Source organism: Aethalodelphis obliquidens, unplaced genomic scaffold (genome assembly GCF_003676395.1).
Source record: "Aethalodelphis obliquidens isolate GAN/ISIS:26980383/991018 unplaced genomic scaffold, ASM367639v1 scaffold35, whole genome shotgun sequence".
In the NCBI taxonomy this organism is placed as follows: Eukaryota; Metazoa; Chordata; class Mammalia; order Artiodactyla; family Delphinidae; genus Aethalodelphis; species Aethalodelphis obliquidens.
In genome coordinates this window covers 572,433-593,202 of record NW_020837979.1, presented here as the reverse complement: position 1 = coordinate 593,202, position 20,770 = coordinate 572,433, and the positions used below count along the sequence as shown (strand labels likewise).

Here is a 20,770-nt window from a genome sequence, read left to right as displayed (position 1 = left end):
TCGTGAATGTCTGTCTTGGTAAAACTGTCTCACCTGCACTCACCCTTCTGCAACGTGTTGTTTCACATGAAGTTTATAAAGAAACTGTGGCCTCCCCCAGAGATGTGGGAGAAGGGGGGGCGTTTCCACCCGCGAGGGCCACTGATCTAGGAAATCATGAGCCGGGATGTTCCAGGATTTCTTCTTTTGTAGGTCTCCTGGGGTTCTACTAAAATCGTTGAGAATTTGGTGACTCTTCTGAGAAAGTTTTAAAGTAATAATAATGCTTCATATTTGAGTAGCATCTTCTGGTTTCCAAAGTGGTTTTATATGCTTTTTCTTATTTCGTCCTCACAATGGTCCTAGGCCCATGGGGGCAGCTGTGGGCTGAGCACACCTCGTCGACGGATGCCTGTGGATGCTGGCCCCCACTTGGGAGAAGGGGGCAACAAGCCTTTCCAGAGCTTTGATAAAACTACCGCTGTTCGTCTGGCTTATGGCAAAGCCAGGTGACGAAGGGAATTGATGGGCTTTTCTCCCTGATCCCAGTAACTCTGCAGTGACAAGTAGAAAAGTTAATTGAGCATGAGACTCAGGTCAGGTTTGCCACAAGCAGTGGGGCTGCCTCCCTTCCTTCCTCTTCTGGTGGCTTTGATTGAGTTTTGCTTGGTGTGGGGTTGTGAACAGGCGCTTCTGGTGGAGTGTGAATACCACAGGGCAGGATACTGCTGGGTGAGAGCTTTGGAGGAAGAGGGCGGGGTTGTCTTCTGCTGGGGTGGGGGGGGTGAAGCGTGCGCCGCTCCAACCTTGCTAAGGAAGCAGCGAGATGTAGGCTGTGATGGGACGGGGCAGCCCGTCTGCCTGTGGGATGGACCCCCACCCCCTGCCGCCTGGGGGGCTGGGAAGGTTCGTTGGCGATGACTTCCCCAGGTGGGCTGACAGGGTGTCTGGGTGGACAGAAGCTGCCCCAGGGCCGGCCACAGAGCAGAGCGTGCGCTCTGAGTGGGGTCTGGATATATGAAAATAAACTTGCAAACCACGAAGCTGGCTGGGCCAGTGCCTGCTCTGCCTGGGGACCTTCCCACCTGGAGGCCGTTCCTTTATGTGAGATTCAGAGTAAGCAGTGGTCTGGTCACGGGCTTGACTGTATGCTTTTCCTCCAGGCTGCACAGGGTTGGGTGGGACGTGGGCCTTTACTGGAAGCACCCGCGTGTGCTGGGGTCCAGGGGGACCCCGGCCCGGACTCACCAGCCGGGGTCTCGTAGAGGGTCCTCTCACGTCCTCTCGAGTATTTGACCTGATGCCATCATCTGGTTGTGACTCGTGGGCGGGGGACCTGGATTCTGGGCCTGTGTCTCCTGCGAGCTGGACAGCTTTGCAAGGTTGGGCTCGTTGGTCTCTGGACTTGCACTTCACCATCTGTAAAATGATCTTCAGAGTGGACAGTTCTGTGCTTTTAAGATACATTTTGTAATATTAGTGTTCAACGTTTGTCTTCCCAGTTGGATTATAGGGCTAAGGCGTTTGGCGGGTTGTAGAGCCACTGAAGCTGCGTTCGGCAGGCCCTCACGGCGGGTGCGAGGGGGCCTGCGTCTGGCCGGGCCTTCAGCGCGTCCGGACCCACGTGAGGGGGACTTAATGAGGCCACTGGCCAGGCCGTCGGCTCAGCCCTGAGGCGGCTCTCGGTGCCCCCTGCATCCCTGCCTCCTGGAAGGCGGCGTGGGTGCGGCGTGGGCATTTGGCAGGGGACTCAGGAATGTCGGCGAACCAGAGGGTCTGCACCCCGGACGCTGGGTGGGGTTGAGACCTTGGGTCGCAAGCGGGAAAGTGGGCTTTATGGACAAGATACGATTGTTGTGGCCTCAGACTGAGCTCCCGGGAAGGGCCGCCGTCCGTGACCTATGTCCCTTGTGTGTTGCAGCAACATGGCCAATGCCCTGGCCAACGCCAGCTGTGAGCGCTGCCAAGGAGGCTTCGCGCCCGCCGAGAAGATCGTCAATAGCAACGGCGAACTGTACCACGAGCAGTGCTTCGTGTGCGCCCAGTGCTTCCAGCAGTTCCCCGAGGGCCTCTTCTATGAGGTGGGTACTGGCGGGCGGGCGGCGTGCGCGAGGGCAGGGGTGGCCCTGGGCAGTGACGCTGGCGGGTGTCTGGGGCTTGCCCGCCGGCCCTTCAGGTGCCCCCCGCCCCGCCCCAGCACGGCCCGCTTCCTCTTGCCCCACAACTCCCAGCACCTGTGTCCTAAAGGGGCTCTTGTTTGGGGAGGAAGGGGGCACCCCCTCCGTATCCAGCTCTTCTCTGTGTCTCCTCTTCTTCCCCAACACTTGTTCTCCCTGATTCTGTGGTGTCACCACGTGGCCCGCGCTCACTTGTGTTCATTCTGACCAGTCCTGGAACCCCCTTCTCACGTCTGCTTTGGGGGTGCTGGTCTAGGGATGACCCCGAACTGTGAGCGAGGACGACAGTGTGTGTGTGTGTGTGTGTGTGTGTGTGTGCGCGCGCACGCGCACGTGTGTGATCACCTCCTTACGCGTTTGCATGTGTCTCTCTATGTGATGATACGTATACATAGAGTTATGGGATGCCCAGAGATGGCCACTGTTTGATTTCTCCTTCTACCAAGCAGATTTTAAACTTTTTCTGTGTTACAGGCCATTCCTGAGGAAGGAATGGTGGTTTTTAAAGGTCATTAGTAAGTCAGTTGTTGGCCAACTCGACAGCATTTTCCCATAGAAACAGTGCCCCTGGGAGGGAAGCTCCCGGCCAGCCTGCGGCGCAGCGTGTCGAGACACAGCTCAGGAAACACCGTGTTATTCACTCAAACGCATTTTTCCAGCTCCTGCTGTGTCCCAGAAACACACATTCCCTACGACAGAAACCTGTGCAATTGGAACGAGAATCTCTCTTTCCGTGAAGGGCAATGGCTTTCGGGCTGGGAACGGCAGGGGACAGTTTGGGGGGCTGAGCGGAAGAGGGGACCCAGTGACCCACAGCCGGAGGGTGGGGCTGCCCTGGGTGCTGAAGAGGGTGAGGGGAGCAGGGGGAGAGGGGGTGGGGCGGCGGCTGAGGTCTCATGAGGCTCTCTGGCCCCTAAGCCGGAGCAGGGAGGTCAGACCCAGGGCACACTTACGGGGCTCCAGGGAGCCGGCCCCCGAGCAGACATTGGTCTCCACACCCTGGAAAGCCTTTTCTTCCTTGAGGCCCAGAGAGGCTGAAGTGCGCTTGCTGACAGCAGATGAGTGACATAAATGGGATGCGAACCTAGTTTGGTCCCTAATATCCGATACGGTGTTCTTTCCCTGACGTACGCTTTTCCAATCTAAGATCTTTTTATTGAAATGCGTAATTATGACAAAGGCTTAGGAGAGAGATTCCAGGGGAGCAACAGAGAAGAAAGGCAGGCTCTGTTATTTCCATGGTCCGCTGTTCCCTCTCTGTCACCTTCTCTTTCCCATGCTGTGCGTCTGCTGGCCATGTCGTGCGGCAGCACCGGGTGATGAGGTGAAGCAGGCGGCGCGCGCAGTGCCGTCGGTTAGCCGGCCCCGGACTCGCTCCAAGCAGGGTCCCCGTCCCCGCACTGCGGGCCCTCTGTGCTGCATGGCCCGTCGCTGTGGGGCATCCCGTGTGTCGTAGGGTGTTAGAGACGTCCCTGGCCTCCCCTTACATACGCAGTCGTGACAGCTGGAAGTACCTACACACATTGCCGGCTTTCCCCTGGGGAGCACAGCCACCCTCGGCCGCGACCTGCTGCACTAACACCTCTTCCCGTAGGTCATGAACTTCCCTCCCTGTGCTGGCCGCAGGTTGGTTCTAAATGGCTCGTTCCCCAGGCCGTGTACGCAGAGCCCTGCACAGAACAAGACCTCCCTGTGGTCTGTCTCTAAGAATCTGACTGCAGTCAGGGTGAATTCTTGTGCCATAAAATGTATTTAGAAGGTACTTCTAGAAAGAACTCACTTAAGAAAGACCCTAAAGAAAGCATACACCTTCTTGTGTAAATTGGCACAGGGAGATAAGTACAGGCAGACCTCAGATAGTGTGGGTTTGGGTGCAGACCACCCAACAAAGCGAGTACGGCAATAGAGCGAGTCGCACGGATTTTTTGGTTTCCCAGACATAGAAAAGTTATATTCACACTATATGTAGTCTATTAAGTCGCAGTGGCGTAATGGCTGAAAAACAACATACACACCTTAATTTAAACTAATGCTGTCGGAAAAATGGCGCCGGCAGGCTCGCGGGAAGCAGGGTTGCCACAAACCTTCAGTGTGTAGAAAACACTATCTGCGAAGTACAATAAAATGAGATGTGCTTGTACGCATCCTTGGGCAGCTCATCACTCAGCTGTAATGAAAATACCGTCGTCATTTACCAGAAGCCAAGGCATACTTTCTGTGTAGTAACTAGAACCGGCTCCCCAAACTGAAATTCAGTTTTCTCTTTTAAAAGATTCTACTTCTACATTTTAATTTTAAATAACTTTTAATTACTAATGATTATGAAAGTTATCCATCTTTTTTTAAAATATAAATTTATTTATTTATTTATTTTGGCTGCGTTGGGTCTTTGTTGCTGCACACGGGCTTTCTCTAGTTGCGGCTAGCGGGGGCTACTCTTCGTTGCAGTGCGCGGGCTTCTCATTACGGTGGCTTCTCTTGTTGCGGAGCACAGGCTCTAGGCACGTGGGCTTCAGTACTTGTGGCTCGAGGGCTCTAGAGCGCAGCCTCAGTAGTTGTGGCGCACAGGCTTAGTTGCTCCGCAGCCCGTGGGATCTTCCTGGACCAGGGCTTGAACCTGTGTCCCCAGCATTGGCAGGCGGATTCTTAACCACCGCGCCACCAGGGAAGCCCCCAAAAGTTATCCATCTTTTAACTTTATCCATATCGGAAGACAGTGATCAAATAAGAACAAAACACTGCGTGTGATTCGTGATCCTTACTTTGGTGTTGCGGTTAAATCTTGAGAGGGAAGCCTGTCTTCCTGGGCTGTCGGTGTTGCCCATCATTCTCCAATAACGTGGAGAGGTGTTTGTAAAACGGCCAAGTCACAGGCGGTTGAGGAAATGCCATTTCCAGGGGGAAACACCCATTTGGCCTCCAGGCCCTGACACTGTGTGTGGCCATGACACCACTTCCTAAATCTCATTTTGTGACATCAGGGATTTCCTCCAAAAGGATTATCTTAATTTTTCCCCAAAGGAAATGGTTTGTGAAATAAAGTGCGTTCCAGAGTGACGTGATTCCAGAAAAGTTACCGACAGGATGGAGCGGGGGAGGCCAGGCAGCCTGCCCAGCTCGGCTCAGGACACCTCACCTTTCTCTCTCCTTAGTGTGAATTCCCCCAATGTGACCCCCTCCCCCCCATCACAAATGCATAACAGGAAAGTCCAATTTGTGGTGAGTGATTTAGTGGGAAGACTTTACAAAGAGGTTACTTCCCTGGTTTCCTCTAATATGGAAGGAATAGTGATTCCTCAGGAAGCTGGACCCTGGGGGCAAGGCTGGTGGGCAGGAAACCTGGGAAGACTTCTCACATCTGCTTGTGGCTGGAGGTGAGACCATCAGCACAGTTTCCAATTCTGAGCTTTCTTCAAAGCGGCAGGATTCTTCTTTTCCCCCAAAGAGAATCTTCACGGAACTCCAGACCAAACTTAGAACCATTAAAAGCAGGGCTGTTCTTGGCCAGGGTCCCCTCCCCATCCTGGCGGGTCGCGGGCTTCTTTGGCATTTTGTTAAACGCTGCGAATTTGGAGCATTAATTTTTCTTATTCTACAGACTTGTTCTATGATAAACCAGTTCTGGGTTGTACCTAGAAAGACAGTATTCCTGGAAGTTTGATTCTTCCACCTTGACGCGTTCTGACGTTTCTTCTTTTCACACCCTAGAGTTTTACTTTGGATCAGCCTCCGGCCTTTCTCCTGCGCTCAGAAGTCGAGCCAGGGTGTGTCTGATCATTTCTACGTGCTTAGAAAAGAGGCAGCTCGCTCTAGCAAAAGAAGCTCTCCCTTTTCAGAAGTCTTCATTTGGGGGAGCACACCCCGGGCATGCAGGGGGGGTTGCCATAGGGATGGCTTCAAGGGCCCATTTCTGGACCCTCAGATTCTGGTCTCAGGGACTGTTCATCCTAAAATCGGTTTGCCTGATGATATTTTTGTATTCCCGATAGCGCTTAGTCCTCGCCCTTGACGAAAGGAAGGGATGTGAAATCCTACTCTGACAAATTGCTCTAGGACCCCAATCAGAAGAGATTTGGGGGGGCGTCCCTAAACCCACAGGGCTACCCACCTTTCCCGGCCTTATGTGTTCTCTTGCTAAGGATGCAGCCCAGCTGAGGAGCCGTATCGGGTGTTCTGTATGCAGATAGATGGCAGGTTTGGGAATGTGGGGAGTCGTCGTGACAACGGTCTTTTAGGACTTTGCCCTAATCTCGTCCCCTAATTTCAAAAGGACTCATTGTTTTAAGGCAGAGAGAGGCGTGCAGAGAGGCTGCAGAAGGGCGGGCGTGGTGGGAGCCGAGCAGAGCAGGCGTGCCGCTCACCGGGCCGAGCAGGTCGCGGTCCAGCCGGGCTGCGTCTGCGTCCGTCCACGGCAGGGTCCTTAAGCCCCACCGTGTCCTGCCCGCATGAATCACAGCTTTAAAGACTTATTCCAACCACAACCGGCCCTAAGCTTTTCAGTCTTCTACTAACAAATACAGCGTATATGCCAACTGCTGGCCTCCTTTTGCTTTGTTTTTTTAAGCAATATGTGTCTTTCTCTTTTCATTAAATGCAGAGTCATTGCTGATCATTTCTTTTATTTTTCTCCTTACACTTGATTTTAATGGGTCTCAAAAGTCTGTGACAGATCTTTGATCGAGTTATTTCCATCGAAAATACTGATTTTAAAAACTGATCAATTAAAACTGCCACTCGCGCGTGCACACAAGCCACAAAACGCTATCCTTCTGAAGGCTTTACGACGCCTTGTTACCATTACCCAGCCTTTCACTAGTAAACTTAAGTGGCAAATTGAGACAGTTTGAGTCTCCTTCCTCCACTGAGCAAGACGAGGTGGCAGGTAAAAAGTTGATCATTTCTAAGTACAGTTATTTCTGCATTTTTATATTACGTTTCTTTAAAAACTTACTGCTGAAAGCTCGATATCAGATCTCTATGGATGTACACAATATATGCTCAGTAAAGGAACACATCTCACTTATAAATAACTTCTGCTTTGGGCTACAGGTTACAATGCACTGCGACGCAATATTGAGTAATAGTGTATAGAGTTAATACCTTCTGTTTGTAACTTTAAAAAATAGACTCATTGGGCTTCCCTGGTGGCGCAGTGGTTGAGAGTCTGCCTGTGGATGCAGGGGACACGGGTTCGAGCCCTGGTCTGGGAGGATCCCACATGCCGCGGAGCGGCTGGGCCCGTGAACCACGGCTACTGAGCCTGCGCGTCTGGAGCCTGTGCTCCGCAACAAGAGAGGCCGAGACAGTGAGAGGCCCGCGCACCGCGATGAAGAGTGCCCCCCCACCGCCCCACTCGCTGCAACTAGAGAAAGCCCTCGCACAGAAACGAAGACCCAACACAGCCAAAAATAAATAAATAAATTTATTTTAAAAAAAAAGATAGACTCATTAAATGTATCAGAGCTCATTCATTTGAGTTTAAAAATGAAGTAAGACTTTTTCTGGCACAAGATAAATCTGCTTTGCCCGGAATGCCGTTAAGCTGTAGGGGATATGGTCAATAAATTGAAGGAGCTAAATCCGCAGCTAATTTCCATAATTGAGGAGATTGAGTTGACAACTGGAACATCATTAAGCGTGGATTTTGATAATCAAACAATATGTGATTTTGACAAATAACTTGTAAGGAGCTCAGAGATTCAAAGGAACGCATTATATAATTCCCATGACTTATTTACATGAAAAGGGTACAAGCAACCCCCAAAATAGAAAATAAATCTAGAATTAATGTTGAACCCTGAGTCTTCCAGTGGTCAGTCATCTTCGTCCATGGAAGCATGAAGTAATGGTGAGGGTAAAGAGTGGCCCTGCTCATCTCATTAGGGTTTGCTTCTCATGTAAATAATTAAATAGTGAATAAAATGTAACATTCGTAACATACCTATGTTTTCATCATTTGTATACCAATAATCATTGTAATGACAATCCAGAAGAAGAAGAATGTTAACCTTTAGGGCGTTATGGATTTGGAAAGTAAAACAAATTTTAAAGTTTCACAATACATTTTAATTGCAGAGAAATATGGTAGGATGACCAGTTAAAGACCTTGGTGGAAAAAGTATTGTAGCATAAAACTTTTGGGGGGAAATGAAAGGAAAACAGTTCAAGGAGACAAATGAAGGATAAATTTTCCACCTGTAGGAAAAGGATATTTTTTAAAACGGGTTTTGGCCCCATTTAAAAATGTTTATTTTTTTAAAATATGCTAGCATATTTACTGTTCGTAAGTACGTATTTTCAACGTGGGGGGAGGTTTGTACATCTGTGCACATTTTCCGGGGGGGTGTCTGTGGGAGGAGCTCACCCTTCTCTGGGGGCAGAGGATCAGTTCTGGCCTCAGCGGGTCTTTCCTGTGCCCACACTAGGTGCCAGGAAGGTACCAAAGTGTGTCTGCCTTTACATATCTCAGGAGGATTACAGATTCTGGGCAGAGCTCTAGTCCAGAAACCTCTTTCCTACAGTCTCCGCAGAAAAATTCCATTCATCCCGGGATTGTTTTCTATTTACAAGTCGCTGGTACTTTCTGTTTCAGTTTGAAGGAAGGAAGTACTGTGAACATGACTTTCAGATGCTCTTTGCTCCCTGCTGTCACCAGTGTGGTAAGTTCCACTGCCCAATGCACGGTGAAAAGTAAGTTTCCTCCAGAACGACCTCATAGCACGTGCTCATAGGAAGGAAAGCGTGCAGGTGCGGTGTTTTGTCAGCCCTCTTCCCGTCAGTAATGTTAATGACGCTTCTCAGGGCCTGTAGGGTGAACGTAAGCCCCGGACTCACCGGACTTCTGTTCGATGCCCCGTAGGATTCCTTTCTTCCCTGTCAGTGCAGCCCGGGCGGCCTCAGCGGGGACCTTGAGACGCGCAGGGGTGGCCTGCGTGTCACACAGCAGGAGAGACTGGGGGCACCGAGTAGCATGCTGACAAGGTTGAATGAAGGAAGAAATTAAGTACGTGGTACAAGAAAACGTGCAGTGGATTTCTGTTTTCTGTGTCCATGACCAGAAAAACACAAAAAGACCTTCGGGAGAGGGAGAGCCCAGTACCTCCTCTGGAAAAGCAGATTCAGAGATGTGATAGACAGCCTGAAAGTGTGGCAGCTACAGAACCCAAAACAAGGACTCAGATGACACGGAAGCACTTTTCTAACGTAGCGCTTTGTGCGGGAGCCGCACACGTGGGGAAAGGGGCGGCTGAGGGCGGGGAGGCTGCACTGCAGCCCGTGTGCTCCTCTCCGCAGGGGAATTCATCATCGGCCGAGTGATCAAAGCCATGAACAACAGCTGGCACCCCGAGTGCTTCCGCTGTGACCTCTGCCAGGGGGTCCTGGCAGACATCGGGTTTGTCAAGAGCGCCGGGAGGTAGGAGCAGGGCACCCTGTCACCCGTCGGGCACGGGTGGGCAGAGTGACGCTCTGCGCTCGCGCGTGCTCCCTGGGGCCTCGGACACAGAGTCGGGGCATGGGGCCTGGTGTCTGCGGGAGAGGCTACCGCAGGGAGTTTCTCAGCCATCAGTCTGGTCCTCTGGGAGGGATAAATAACTCTCCGTGTGAAAAGTCGGGGCTCGGTTCTGCTCTCTTAAGCCCAGCGGTGATGTTTAAAGAAATGGTTTCTTTAATTTCTTTTCATAGATATGGGAATCTTTTTTTTTAATTATTAGGAAGAACCTTAGATCTTAAATTTAAGCTTCTAAAGCCGTTCTGGCTCTGTTTAGACATCTGTGTCGCCCCTGCCATAACCGAGAGAAGGCCCGAGGCCTCGGGAAGTACATCTGCCAGAAGTGCCACGCCATCATCGACGAGCAGCCTCTGATATTCAAGAACGACCCCTACCATCCAGACCACTTCAACTGTGCCAACTGCGGGTACTGCAGTGTCTTCCTTTTCATTGTACAAACGGAGGGAACCAGGGGTCACGCTGATGTGTAGTCTTTCTGTTACTCTGGCACCCAGATCGGTTTCCTTCAACTTTTATCTGGAAAACGTTCAAACTGTAGAAGAGTCTGGAGACTAATACCTAGAGAGCCGCCATACCCTTTGTTCAGTTTCACCAGGCAACATGTTGCCACATTTGTGTGTGTGCGTGTACACGTGAACATACACACATACCTTTAAATAGTCAGCTTGTATTAGAATATCCCTAAGGATTCCCACAACTGTTTTTCGTAACCACGTTCTTCCAGTCCAGGATCCCCCCCCAAACAAAAAACTTAAAAAGGTCTTACCTTGGTACGTGCATAACAGGGTGTGACATTAGAGTGTTATCTTAAATTACATTTGTTACTTTTGCTGTATTTACACCTAAAGGGAATTTTTCTTTTTTCCTCAAAAGCTCATGATAAATTGTTAGGCTGTGAGCTTCGGAATCTGCCTTCTAATATAAGAACTTAGTGGAAAAGATACTTTACTGTAGTCGGCGTGACCATCCGTGCTAAGTTACGGTAGGGAGTGGAGAGCTGGGGTGAAGGCTGACAGACAGCTTCTTTTGGGAGTTCAGTTTCTACCTTATCTCGTTCTCTTGCCTGTCCTCCCTCGGTTCATTGTTCATTCTTCTAAAGAATCGTTTAAACCCGATGAAATTCATCTTGATTTGGGGCCATCTCTGTTTATTGACTCAGGAGACTGAAAATAGTAGTGAACGTAAGCATTTGGAGGAGGGCCGGTCTGAGCGTTCCGTCTGTGTATTTTCTGTTCACCTAAAACTACTCTTAGCAGCTTGCTAGTGAGCGTCAGTAAGTGGAGCTAGTCTCCAAACTCCTCGGTTATTTTGGGAGGATAACATCGGCGGGTCTGTCCTCACGCCTGGGATACTCCTCCCCAGCGTTTAAGGAAGACGAGGGACTCTGAAGTGACGGCAGACAGGGGACGGTAGCTGTGGCCGGCGCGGTGGTGTGTGGCCGGCTTGTCAGCACCGCACGAGGCGGAGGTTTGGATACGAATCTGAAGCCTGTTCAAGCGTCTTGATCAGACTACTCTGACCACCTCCGGGGGGAGAAAAGCAGCTACAGGGGTCGTTGCGGGTTCTCTTCGGAACCGCGGAGGCACAGGGGCTGCACCGACTGCCTGCCCGCCTCGCCGCGGTGCTGCTCAGCGGGTCCCTTTCTCGTGGGCAGGAAGGAGCTGACCGCCGACGCCCGGGAGCTGAAGGGGGAGCTGTACTGCTTGCCGTGCCACGACAAGATGGGGGTCCCCATCTGTGGCGCCTGCCGCCGGCCCATCGAAGGGCGCGTGGTGAACGCCATGGGCAAGCAGTGGCACGTGGAGGTGAGTTCCCCGCGGAGCGGTGACCGGGGCCCTCGCACGCCCGACGCTCAGGTGCGCTGGCGAGGCTGGGAGATGCTGAGGGGCACGTGTGGACCTCGTGGAAGACTAAGAACATAGATTCTACACGGCTCTGTGACCTCCAAGTGGCGAGGCAAGCAGTGCTCTTGCTTCCTAGATCCTTGAGGCAGGAGGTGTCCTGGTCCAGCCCAGAGACGTGTCCCCACGCTCACCTCTGTCCTCACTCTGTGCTGTCGAGTCTAGGCCTCCGGATGCCTGGACGAAGGCCGGATGCTCTACAGGGTCACCTGTGGCCCAAGTGACATAAGCAGCCCAGGGTCTAGGCTTCCGGATGCCTGGACGAAGGCCGGCTGCTCTACAGGGTCACCTGTGGCCCGAGTGACATAAGCAGCCCAGGCTGTCACGGGTCTCCTCTGAGCTGCTTCAGCTTGGGTTTTGCTTCACTGTGTAAATAAAACATGGCGATCCAAGTATGACTAACGCAATTTCTTCCAGCATTTTGTTTGTGCCAAGTGTGAGAAACCGTTTCTCGGACATCGCCATTACGAGAGGAAGGGCCTGGCGTACTGTGAAACCCACTACAACCAGGTAGTGACGGGGCTCGTGGAATACTACGCACACTTGTATGGGCCTGAGCCTCTCAATACTTAAGTACAAGGAGAGCTCTGGGAAAACGTACGTTGGGCTCCAGCGATTGCTTTTTAACGTTTCATTTGGAAAATTGTTTCAGGCTCGCAGAAAGGTTGTAAAATAAAAAAATACAAAGAAAATACCTGTTTTACTCAGGTTTACTACCTGCTTCAGCATGTGTGTGTCCTGCCCTCTCTATGAAGACGACACTTACGTGAATGCACGTTTCCTTATATACAAGTTTATGTACACATATAAACACATGCGTATTTTTTCTGAAGCATTTGATGATGAGTTCCCCATGGTCCTTTACTCCTAAATACTCGAGTGTACATTTCCCAAGAATACGGGAATCTCTTATGTGACCATGGTTATCTGTATTGATGACTTCAATCTGTCCGTTTCAGTTCTGTCACCTGACCCAATAAACTCCTTCTGGCCTTTTTTCCACTCCAGTACCAGACCCAGTGTAGGGTTTTCATGCTCCTTTAGCTTCCTGAAATCCAGAACATTTCCAGAGCCTTTGTTTTTGATCATGATGAAGAGTAAATTCTTTTCATTGTAGGAAGTAAAAACTAGTCAGTGAACTTTTGCTGATTCTCTCTCTAGTAATGGCAAATTCTGGGTTTAGGTAGCCAGCTATTTGTTTTTAAGTTGTACAAAGAACTGAAATTATTTATATTAAGTGTTTGGTGTTCTGATACTTAGTTGTAATTTTTCATTTTCAGCTATTTGGTGATGTTTGTTTCCACTGCAACCGTGTTATAGAAGGTGATGGTAAGTACCTGCAGCGGTTTTAACCTGTAGGGCACCATTTTGACACAAAAACCCTTGGGTCATGTGAAGATTGAAAAGGGTTGTTTGGACTGCGACCGTTACCGGTTACTTTTCCCAAGTGTTCTCCAGCAGGGAGACGCTAACTCCTGAGAGGTGGGCTGGCTGCTCCTTTAGGCCAGTGCCGGAGGGTCGTTACCATAGGAGCGGCCGACCCCAAGGCCTCTCCTCCTTGCAGTCCCTCCTTCCGGAAGCTGCAGGGCGTGTTTCTTGGGAGCACTTAGGAAGGGCCCCCTGCACCCTGGCAGTTATCTCTAGGTGTTTCCAGGGCCCGCCCCCTCGTCCCTGATTGATGTGGACGGGAAGGAAGCAGCTGTGTTTGCCAACAGGCGCAGCAAGTTCTGCCAGAAGCTTCCTGGCGAAGTTGCAAACGTTCCTGCTGCAGCCTCTGAGCAGAGAGCCTAACTCGGCCAGTGCTCTCTGAAACACTGCCCGCGTGCCCTTCACGAAGGGGTGGGTTCAGGAAAGTGATCTCTAGTGCCTTTGGGAATAAATCTTACCCCCGCCCACGGGAGGCAGCTGCCAGGGGAGGGAAGCTCTTGCCCTAGTGCTGGCTTGGAAGACAGGCTCCTGCAGGCCGGTGAGTCAGTGTCTGGACTTTGTTTTAATTACCTGCTGTGCTAGGAAAGCCGGGCGCGCCGTCACAGCTTGGCAGTTGGGGCGGGGCTGGGGGGCGTTGGCGTGAAGATCTGGTACCTGCCGTTTGGATGCCTCACGGGAGAAGAAAACATTAACCACCAACACGGGTTGAAAAGACAACGGTGATCTTCCCTAAGGGGAAGCCTACAGTCGTGGGAGACAAATGCAGAGCTGGGGTTGTGTGTTCTGACAACGTGACGAGATAAATTAATGAATAACGTCGACTGAAGGTCAGTTAATGGCCCTGAACCTTTAGTGCCGTGTGTGGCTCTTCAGTGAGAAAAGCCCTTGAGGAGGGCAGCCACCCCGGGAGGGGACGGGTGGGTGTGGTGAGTGACGTCCCCCTCCTGTCCCCTAGTGGTCTCCGCCCTCAACAAGGCCTGGTGCGTGCACTGCTTCTCCTGCTCCACCTGCAGCGCCAAGTTAACGCTCAAGTAAGTCTGCCCTCGGCTCCCGCGAGCCCCGCGACGAGTGCTTAGGGGACGCTGTTAACAGAGTTTAAAAAGAATGATCTGATGCCTTATTTCTTCTTTCTGTTCAGGCCTTCTAAGAGCAAAGCTTCTTCCTTTAATTGTTCCCTGTTTTCTCCTGTTCCTTCTCTGTCCTGCGCAAAGGGATAAGTTTGTTGAAATTGATCTAAAACCAGTCTGCAAACACTGTTATGAGAAAATGCCAGAAGAATTTAAGAGGCGACTTGCCAAACGGGAGAGAGAAGCAAAGGATAAGGACAAGCAGAAAAAGAAAAAGCCAGTCTGTTTGTAAACTTTTCTATCCCTCTGTCAGCATTTTCACTACTTTCTCCTTTGGTTAGTCCTTTAGAATATGTTTCCATTCTGTTTTTGTCTCTTGCGTTTTTCGTTACTTTCGGGCATGTATCTGTAGCCAGGAGAGGTTGAAATAGAAGCATTTGTCCCATGTGGAGCTGGTCCTTCTGCCTAATTATTAAAGTTCCACACCTTGAGAAGGGTTCACACTTAACACTGGCTTGTACTTCACTTTTGTCCCTGAACCTGTAGACTCTCTCAGCTCGTTTTTTTAATCACAATATGGTATAGATTTCTTTTTTCTTTTTCCAGTGGATTCAAAGGGAAGAATTCTAATCTCCTAATAGAGACTGGAAAAGTTTCAAAGTATTCTTGTCCGATAATTGCAGCTTTTAAAATCCTGGTTTTTGGTTTCTTTGCCTAGAATAATATAATTTGATCAATTCCAGTGTTGCATGTTCTAAGTTCTGTATTAAACTGAATCCTCTCAGCATGTTTCCTGTCTAAGCAGAGACCCTCTAAGGTACATAATAAGATACGGCATCTCTGGTGTGTGTATATGTGCTTTCATTCACTGCCCACATGCTGCTGGTTATGAACTCATTTTCTTGATGTTTTCAAACTCAATTGTATTCCTGATTTTTATGGGAAATATTTCAATCTTGGAAATTCTCTTAAATTGCTAGCATGATTGTCCCAGTTCCTTCATAGTACCGTTGTGTTATGAGCTCTAAAAGTTTTTTTATTGTTTAAAATTAAAGAGGAATTAAAATTCAGATACAAGATTAAAACAACGTAAGGTTTGTTTAGCATTATCTCTGGGAGCAGGGATAATTTATTTCTTTCATCAAAAACATGGCGGTTTTAATAGCTTTTGTTCTAAGAAGACTTTGGGAGAACTTTTAACTCAATGGTACTATTTAAATCAAATTGCTAGTTGAAATGTAACATCATGTGAATAACTGTCAGCATTAGGATCTCTGAAAAACAGTAAAAATAATTCCCATGTGGTGCTTTAAAATAAAAGATTTTTCACTTTAAATGTGTGGTCAGGAATTAACTTTGTCATTAATGTTGTTCTTTAAAATTATATCAGCAGATATAATAATATGTCACAGCTGACAGCATATCACTGGACCTGTCCCAAATTTCACAGAAAATGAGCAAGTTGTAAAATTCTGCATTTGCTCCATTCACAATTAAGGACCCATGATTTCAATGGTGATAAGCGCTCATAACTGTCAGCTGGAGATGTATCACCCATAGCTAGGAGGCCGTCTCAACACCTGTCCACAATTGTTTTACAAGTGAATTGAGAGTGTGTATTGCCCTGGCTTTTTAAAAAGAGTTGAGTTCTCCGTACATATGCCATTCACAGATGTGACCACAGACCACAGGCCACAGATGTGACCACCTGGTCCACTTGTGCCCTTGAAGAGTGATTTAAAGCGTTCTGTCAGACAGCCAACCAAAATAACCTATATATTATGTTAGATTTTTTTCAAGATGCTTGTTAGTGTTGTGGGGATGGGAGGCCAGGAAAGATGAAACCTCACAGGTACATGATATAAAATACTAAGTAAGATGATTTTGCCTTCAGTAAAGAGAGGATCGTTCAAATTACAGAAATACAGTTCTTTGCTTTGAATGACTGTTCTTTAAAGTGCTCTCATGGTACTTTAAAATGTGATTGACTTTAATTATCTGAATTTTATTTACATTATATTCGCTGTATACTTAGCACAGACTAAAATGTATCGATAGCATCCATTCTGTATTAGATAGATGTACAAGATCAATTTACAGGGCAACTTCCTTCAAATGATGTTGTGAATATTTTATGTTTACCGTAATGATTAGAATTGAGATTAGAATTATAGTTTTTTGCTAATATGAATATAGATGTAATATGCATAGTGTCTTCATTTACTTCAGTAAAATTACTGCATGTTATTTGTCTGTCTGTATACAAATGTTGACTACATTTCCACTAATTTCTTTTTTTTTTATTATTATTGTTATCTTTAGGAATAAGTTTGTGGAGTTTGACATGAAGCCAGTCTGTAAGAAGTGCTATGAGAAATTTCCATTGGAGCTGAAAAAAAGACTTAAGAAGCTAGCTGAGACCTTAGGAAGGAAATAACTTCATCTTATTTTTTCTCTTCTCTGCAAAGATAAGAGCTGACAACATTGCTTGACCTAATACACCCTTCCTTAAAGCTGTATTGCAAGAGTTGAGAGTGAAGAAGACCTATTGAATGGTTTTCTTCATCTCCTTTTTCTCATTAAAAGAAGTTTGTGTAATCATATTTAAAACATGGATGAGATCAAAATTTGCCTTTGTTAGTAACCCTTATCAATTTGAAACGGCAACTGTACTTAATAGCAAAAGAAACATGGTTAAGTGTTAAATTTTAATTGAGGTCCAAAAAGTTAAATATAACTTTTAAAAATGAAAGTAAGCAGTCAGCTTTTACGTGACTCAGATAAAAATATAAACACTATTTTACTTCGTATTCAAAAGCAAATTAATTGCAACTGCAGTTTGGGAGGATATAAGAAAGAAAAACAACCAACCAGGAAAAACAGACCTTATGGAATCTTAGTGCATTTATCAAACTAGTGGCAAATGAACGCACACATTACTAAGATAAGAAGCAAGTATATTCAGAACTACGTGATTTGGGGTTTTGTTGTTAGGGTTATAAACGCCTTAATTACTGTGCTTAGTTTTACATTTTGTTCTCCTTGTGAACTTCTTCACACAGTTACTTAACACAGTAGTTATAGCTGATAGTATTCCTTTTTAAATTTTGTGCAAAACAATTTATACTAGGTATCTGAAAATACAGTATACTTTACAATATTGGGGAAATGAAGTATTTTTTAATGTATTACAGCAATTATGCTTCTAAGGTTAAGGTCAAAGATGTAGTCTTAGAATAGGACATGAAATTAAATGTTATGTAGTTTGGAATGTATCACTTTAAAAAAAAGTGAATGTATATGTGTTGCTCTTATTGCCTTTATAACCAGCTAATATCTATGCTTTATACATAAACGAACTTGCCTTGCCTTAGAAAAATACATACATTAATCAGGAATTCTAGCTGTTTAACACCTTACAAACTAAAAACAAGTGCACTGACTGAGATTTGTAAACTCAAATTCATTTACCACAGCCATGATTATATGTTAAACTTTTTTTCACTTTTTGGGGAAACACATTGAAATTAATTTCTGTAATCTTACTAGAAGAGAAGGATGTTGATGTGTGTTTCAAATTTTTCATTACAAATCTCATAATTAGATTTTATTTCCTATAAGTAGGAGGCATAAATGACACTTTTAAATTGCAAGAGGAATGTTTAGGTATCAATTTTAGGTTAAAAGTGGTGAATTACTTTACTTTGTAAAAAGTTGTATCCTGAAGTTTCTGGACCAGTCTTTCCTGATAAACTTGTATGCAAAGCAAATTTTGTGAACATTTTTTAAATGTTGCTGCTGCTATGTTATCATGTAAAAGAAAATTGCCAAGGTGGACTTAGGGGGAAATTATTGGTTTTTCCAAAAATTGCTGAAATACTGTTTTACCATTAAAAAAAAAAATCTCAGGATGCTACCAGTCTGCCATTAAAATATTTGTATGCATGTATTTTTTAAACATTTGTGCATGCACTTTACAGAGTAAACTGTATTTCAGTTAATTTATAACCAATTGCTTTATTTTTTAGTGTTCTTTTAGAGTTCAAAGAATTATCAGTGATTGAAGATAATCAATATATAGTTCAAGACTGTGCTTAGAAGTCTGAAACTGTCTTTGCATTTGACAGCAAGAATCAGAATCCCTTCAGCGTGCCTTTGTCAGCTAATATATGACCAGCAACAAAAATCTTCAAAGTATTTATTAAATACTATACTGTGGATACAGGCAGAATAGTGCAGGGTTTTCAGTCTGGGGGTCTCGATGCCAAATTCCTAAATGCTCTCCCACCAGAAATTCGGAGCAGAAGGCGCCCATTTGCCTGTGTTTCTAATCACTGGGAAGAGGCATGGGCTGAACTGCTGCTCGGTTCACGTCTCTCCTGTAGCAGAGGTCCCACTGCTCACCCCTCTCATAAAATACGAGTTCGTATTTCCTGCAAGTCTGCCTCATTAAGCGTCCAAGGCTGTGGGGTGTTTTATCCAGACACACACCTTCTCCGCTGTAGGGGACACAGAGCCCTCACTCATGGGGGGAGGAAGGGCTGAACAGTTGTCAGTGGACAAGAGGATGGACTTGCTTACTTCACGGTGTTTCGCACGGCTTCCTCTGGCCGGAGAGAAACTCAGGCTAGTGAGCGAATCTTGGCTTAAAATCCTACAAGGCCGTTTGAAATAATTCACTGTTTACCGCTTCTAGGTGGTCTTTTTCTTATCAAGCCTAAGATAATTGGGAAAACGTTTGGGTACAAGTCAAACGTTCTTTGGATCATGTTCAAAGCCTTATTAACATTGTAACTGATGGTAGATCATTTTGCCTCATTTATTTGCCAAAATAGCAATTTCTAAATTAAGGAAATTTTGAGGTTGGCTTACAGCATTGTTATTGTATTTCATTTTAGATTGTAAGCTCAGTGGCAGGGACACTATGTCAATAATTGTGTTTTTATATAGCAACCAGTGCAGTATACTCTTGGTGCTTAATAAATGTTCATAATTGTTAAAAATAACTGTTGTGTTTTGCTTAACTTGAATGGCTTTGAGACATGGAACCATGAGAATATAGGACTAGTGCTTAAGAAAGCTGTTTTGGAAACAACCTAAGCGTCCATCGACGGATGAATGAATGAAAAAATGTGGTCTGTATAACAATGGAATATTATTCAGCCGGAAATAAGACGGGAGTCTTGCCATTTAGGACGACGTGGATAGGACAACTATGCTGAGTGAAATAAGTCAGAGAAGACAAATACTGGATGATCTCACTTATATGTGGAATCATTTTTTAAAAACCCCAATAATCATAAAGCAAGAATCATAAAAAAAACAAGAACAGATAGGTGGTTGTCAGAGGTGGGGTGGGAGGGCGGAGGTGGGCAAAATGGGTGAAGAGGGTCAAGAGATACAAACTTCCAGTTATAAACAATTCATAGGGGCATCATACAGCATGGTGACTACAGTTATTAATACTGAGTTGCACGTTTGAAAGTTGCTAAAAGAATAGATCTTAAAAGTTCTCATCATAAGAAAAAAATGTTAAAACTGCATGGTGGGGACTTCCCTGGTGGCGCAGTGGTTAAGAATCCGCCTGCCAATGCAGGGGACACGGGTTCGAGCCCTGGTCCGGGATGATCCCACATGCCGCGGAGCAACTAAGCCCGTGCGCCACAGCTACTGAGCCTGCACTCTGGAGCCTGTGAGCCACAACAACTGAGCCCGCATGCTGCAACTACAGAAACCCGCGCACCTAGAGTCCATGCTCTGCAATAAGAGAAGCCACCGCAATGAGAGGCCCGCTCACCGCAACTAGAGAAAACCTGCGCACAGCAACGAAGACCCAATGCAGCCGAAAATAAATAAATTAATTTTTTAAAAATTCCGGGAAAAGAAAACTGCATGGTGACAGATGTTAACTAGACATTGTGATCATTTTGCAATGTGTACAAATATGGAATCATTATGTTGTACCCCTGAAACTAACTTGATGTTATAGGTCGGTTACACTTCAATTTTAAAAAGAGTTCCACGTTTTTTTCTTTTAAAGCCATTTTAAACTTTTACTTGTATGTAGTTTTTTCTGGAAAACAGTTTAAGTGGTACGATATCCAAACCATGTAAAAATGTCAGTCAGACTCTGTGCATTCACACGGCAGCCACCTTGTACGTAACACGGTGTTATTTAATCCTGACAATCCCCCAGGGCTGTGAAGTCAAGGAGGCCCTTTGAGCTTGCACGGCAAGACGTGGCGTGTCCAGAACCTGAACCCAGGTGGTTCCTGTGCTTCCGAGCTCGTGCACATTTCTACCCTGTTCCTTGGTGGATGTCTGTGTGTGTGAAAAATTCAAGTCGTCTTGAGTATATCACAGAAACATTCATGTATACGAATAAAAGCAAATGGGCTGATTGCTGTACATAAGGCAAATCTGAGAACCGTGTAGGCTGCTGGTGGAGTCTTCCCCCCCGTTCACCCTGAATTCTGAGCTGCTTCAGTTCTTTATCTTCACACCCTTCAGCTGCCCAGTGCTCTTGGGGCTCTATCGTTCCCTCCTCCCCTCCTCAAATGTCTGACCTGAGTCCTGCACGCCGTGTCCTCCCCTGGGCAGGTGCAGGCCTTGGCTTCCTCCTGCCCAAGAAAGAGAGACGGGCGATTACAGCACAGCATGGGGGGAAGCATAAGGTTCTGCAAGGTCACACGGGCAGCACCCCGCAGG

General features: G+C 46.9%; 1 protein-coding gene across 5 annotated transcripts in view; it reads left to right on the top strand.

The window, feature by feature from the left end:
* The window catches only part of LIMS1 (LIM zinc finger domain containing 1), a 94,081-nt gene extending 75,013 nt beyond the window's left edge, over positions 1-19,068 (top strand). For 3 of the 5 annotated variants that reach the window (XM_027128675.1, XM_027128673.1, XM_027128672.1), the window contains exons 2-10: positions 1,901-2,060; positions 8,749-8,815; positions 9,450-9,570; positions 9,923-10,072; positions 11,321-11,471; positions 11,985-12,077; positions 12,848-12,896; positions 13,951-14,026; positions 16,385-19,068. In XM_027128675.1, coding sequence (XP_026984476.1) covers positions 1,901-2,060; positions 8,749-8,815; positions 9,450-9,570; positions 9,923-10,072; positions 11,321-11,471; positions 11,985-12,077; positions 12,848-12,896; positions 13,951-14,026; positions 16,385-16,499 — 982 coding nt within the window. In that variant the 3' untranslated portion in view covers positions 16,500-19,068. Of the gene's footprint in view, positions 1-1,900; positions 2,061-8,748; positions 8,816-9,449; positions 9,571-9,922; positions 10,073-11,320; positions 11,472-11,984; positions 12,078-12,847; positions 12,897-13,950; positions 14,027-14,206; positions 14,399-16,384 lie in introns of all 5 variants that reach the window. The other 2 variants (XM_027128674.1, XM_027128676.1) reach the window with 2 other exon arrangements.
* Positions 19,069-20,770: the final 1,702 nt, after the last annotated feature.